This window comes from Myotis davidii, unplaced genomic scaffold (assembly GCF_000327345.1).
Source record: "Myotis davidii unplaced genomic scaffold, ASM32734v1 scaffold1910, whole genome shotgun sequence".
NCBI classification, from domain to species: Eukaryota; Metazoa; Chordata; class Mammalia; order Chiroptera; family Vespertilionidae; genus Myotis; species Myotis davidii.
The window spans coordinates 1,011,240-1,014,286 of NW_006283016.1; the positions used below are offsets into that span (position 1 = coordinate 1,011,240).

At 39.3% G+C, this 3,047-nt stretch overlaps 1 protein-coding gene across 1 annotated transcript in view; it reads left to right on the forward strand.

Annotated features, from left to right (window-relative positions):
* The first annotated feature begins 1,345 nt into the window (after positions 1-1,345).
* LOC102763723 (peptide-N(4)-(N-acetyl-beta-glucosaminyl)asparagine amidase-like) overlaps positions 1,346-3,047 on the forward strand; it is a 15,500-nt gene continuing 13,798 nt past the window's right edge. Inside the window, exon 1 of the mRNA XM_015562125.1 lies at positions 1,346-1,480. Within this exon, the coding sequence (XP_015417611.1) occupies positions 1,466-1,480 (15 nt within the window). The 5' untranslated portion in view covers positions 1,346-1,465. The remainder of the gene's footprint in view (positions 1,481-3,047) is intronic.

A 3,047-nucleotide genomic window follows, 5' to 3' on the forward strand; every position in this document is an offset into this window, starting at 1 on the left:
GTGCTTTTCTCTTTCCTTTTCGTTGTAGAATTTTCACTCAGCCAGCCTTCCTGTGGTTCTGGGTGATGTCCGTTTTGTCTTTTAGTTGTAGTTTTGAAGTGGTTGTGCGAGCAGCAATTTCAGGTATTTACCTATGCCGCCATCTTGGGTTTCTCCCCCTTGGTTTTGTTTGTTTTTTAATTTCCAATAGTGTGAAGCTAAAACTTTTGTAAAATATAATGAAAGTTTCATGGCAATATGAATACTCTCAATTGCTTTCCTTCTTGTGAATGGGTTGTAAAGTGTTTGTAGATTAGCACCAATCTGTGTGTACATTTTGAGAATTTTAGAGATTTTGTCTATGAATATTCTGTAATAAATTTGTATAATTTTTGAAATTAAGGAAAAGAGGTTTAAAAATGATTCATATAGTATTTACAACAATTGGGAATTGCTTGATGGAAAAGAAACGTGAAATTTGTCAAGACTTCCACAATTAAAAATTCTTTTGGGGGGTGTTTTTATATCATAATATTCAGAGAGTATGTTTAGTTAGGGCAAAGATAGTCAATCAGTTGCTAGCATCCCCACCACCACCACCAGTTTCATACCCCGGGCAGATGGCCTCAAAAGTCCTTCCTGTGGATCCCTGACACAGCCTCAGAATCCTTAATATAATCCTAATGGAAGCCACCACCATTTAAAAAGAGTTGGTATCAAATGTAAAACCAACTTATCATACTAAATTATGTTCTGGAGATATTTAGAGTATAATTGTATGATTACCTTAATTTTGTATTTCTTTCTTTTTTAAAAAATAGCCTTTCTGATTTATCAAGGTTCTTAACAAACTCAAATCAAAGCTTTTCATATGCCGGTCTCATCACATGTATACTATTCAAAATCTTAATTATGGTAAAAGAAATTCATATCTTCATTTAACATCATATTTGCTGTGACAAAAATATATCTTCAGCTGAAGCAGAACTTACAGTAAATACAGCTAGTCATTCTTTAGGGAAGACAGAAAATCAAGTGACTAAAGGTATACCTAGGTTCATGTTTGTCAGAAGTAAAGTCTTTGAGGAACTGTGATCTGTTTTATAGCTTCTTAGTTTCTTTTATTCATTTATTTCATAAGTGTTTATTAGCCACCATCTATGTGTCACACACCATTCTCTTTTTTTTTGTAGAAATGTATGGTAAGGAAAAATTCACAAAATCAGGCACTTTTCCAGACTGTGCTCCCCTTTCTTTAAAGTTGGGATTTATCCTACTTTGTAGGAATATAGCTGGTATAAAATGTGAAAAGGAATGCAAAAAACCATGAAAAATATTAATTGTTACATATAACATGTAATCAGACTTTTTTTTGTTTTTAATCAGAAACCCTAATGATGAAAAATATAGATCTATTCGGATTGGAAACACAACTTTTTCTACTAGACTCTTGCCCGTCAGAGGAGCCGTTGAATGTTTATTTGAAATGGGCTTTGAGGAGGTAAGTCTGCTCAAGAGTTTCTTCTCCTCCTCCTCCTCCTCCTCAATGAATGTATGAAGCATTCATTATTGTGTTGATGGATAATTACCTAAATTAGATTAATATTTTTTAAATTAATTGATCATTGGGGAAATCTGTGGGACTAGTTATTTCTTCACCTATTAGACATTTAAAAGTCACAATAAATATATTGTAAAATCACAGTAAAATATAACAACTCTCCCACAGGGAAAAGTCTCAATGTGAATTGTGAGGTCAGACATGTAACGCAAGGAAGGACCAAATTCTAGCTCACTTTTGACTTTTAGCAAAAACCTGATTTGTGAGCACGCGTGTATACAAATAGGGTGTAACCACCTGTCTCAATAAAAAATGAAAAGATTAAAACAGAAAAAGTGAGCTTAGTTGCCACACATAAGTTCTGTGACAGGAGAAAAGAATCTCAGTCTGCTGGTTTTTTTTGGTGTTTTTAGGTCAAGAGAAATGTATGGTGTCTCTATCTTCTGTCATCTGTGGGATAGTTTAATTGTATGACAGTGAAAGTAGTAATCAAGATTGTGAATTTTCTTTATGTGTATATGCTTAACTATTTATAGTTTGTGGAATACTGAAAAAAGTTGAACCAGGTTATGGAGACTCAGTTGTCAGTAGCAGTCAGAATTGACCAGGCTGTAGAAATTGTTAGGGTGCTAAGTTGCTATAAGATAGACTTTCCAGACATCATCCAAAACCACAGGAAGGCTGGCTGAGTGGAAATTCTACAACTAGAAGGAAAGAGAAAAGTACACTGAGACTCAGAGGAGGTGCAAAAATAAAGTGCAGAGGTACGGAGGCTCGAGCATGCGTGTGTGGAAAGGGGCTGGCAACAGAGGACACCGGTATCGTTTGCAATCGGGAGGGAGGCACAAGCTCCCGATGGCCCTGACTCCAGTTCCGGGTGAGTCTCTGAGGACCCAGACTCATACGGGGAGAAACTGGACTGTCTGGCAGCGGGCAGAACTCGAGGGTGGCTTTTTCGGCTTTCCCTCAGAGGTGCTTGCAGCGATTACCAGGACACTGAGATGCAGGACCTCTTCGGGCAGGACTGGGGATCAGCCATAGCTGGTCGCTCCGCTCTGTTGATTCCCTGAGACCCCGCCCCACCCAAGCTGTGTGCAGAGGCTTTTGCATATGAATGGGTTGGCCCTTTGAGATCTAAAAAATTACCTCAAACTGCAGCTGGATCAGAAAGACCCAGAACATCCAAAAGAAGGCCTAAGGCCCCACAGCAGCTTGCATTGCTTCTCAGCTGGGCCTCATCTGGGCACCTCCAAAACCCAAACAAGGAAAACACACCTGCAGATCTCTCCATAGCTCCTACTGGGTAGCCTGAGGCAGAGGTTAAGTTAGCACCTCCTTAGAGATCCAAGCGCCTGTGTACCCAGTGGGCGGATTGGGACCATCCAGATTACAGCTCCTCAGATCCATAAGGGACACACTCAGGGGGCAAACTCAGTGAGCACCAAAGCCCCACTGAAGCAAGTCTTGCCCCATAAGGGTGTCTTCAGCACAGAAGTTCTCCCACTGT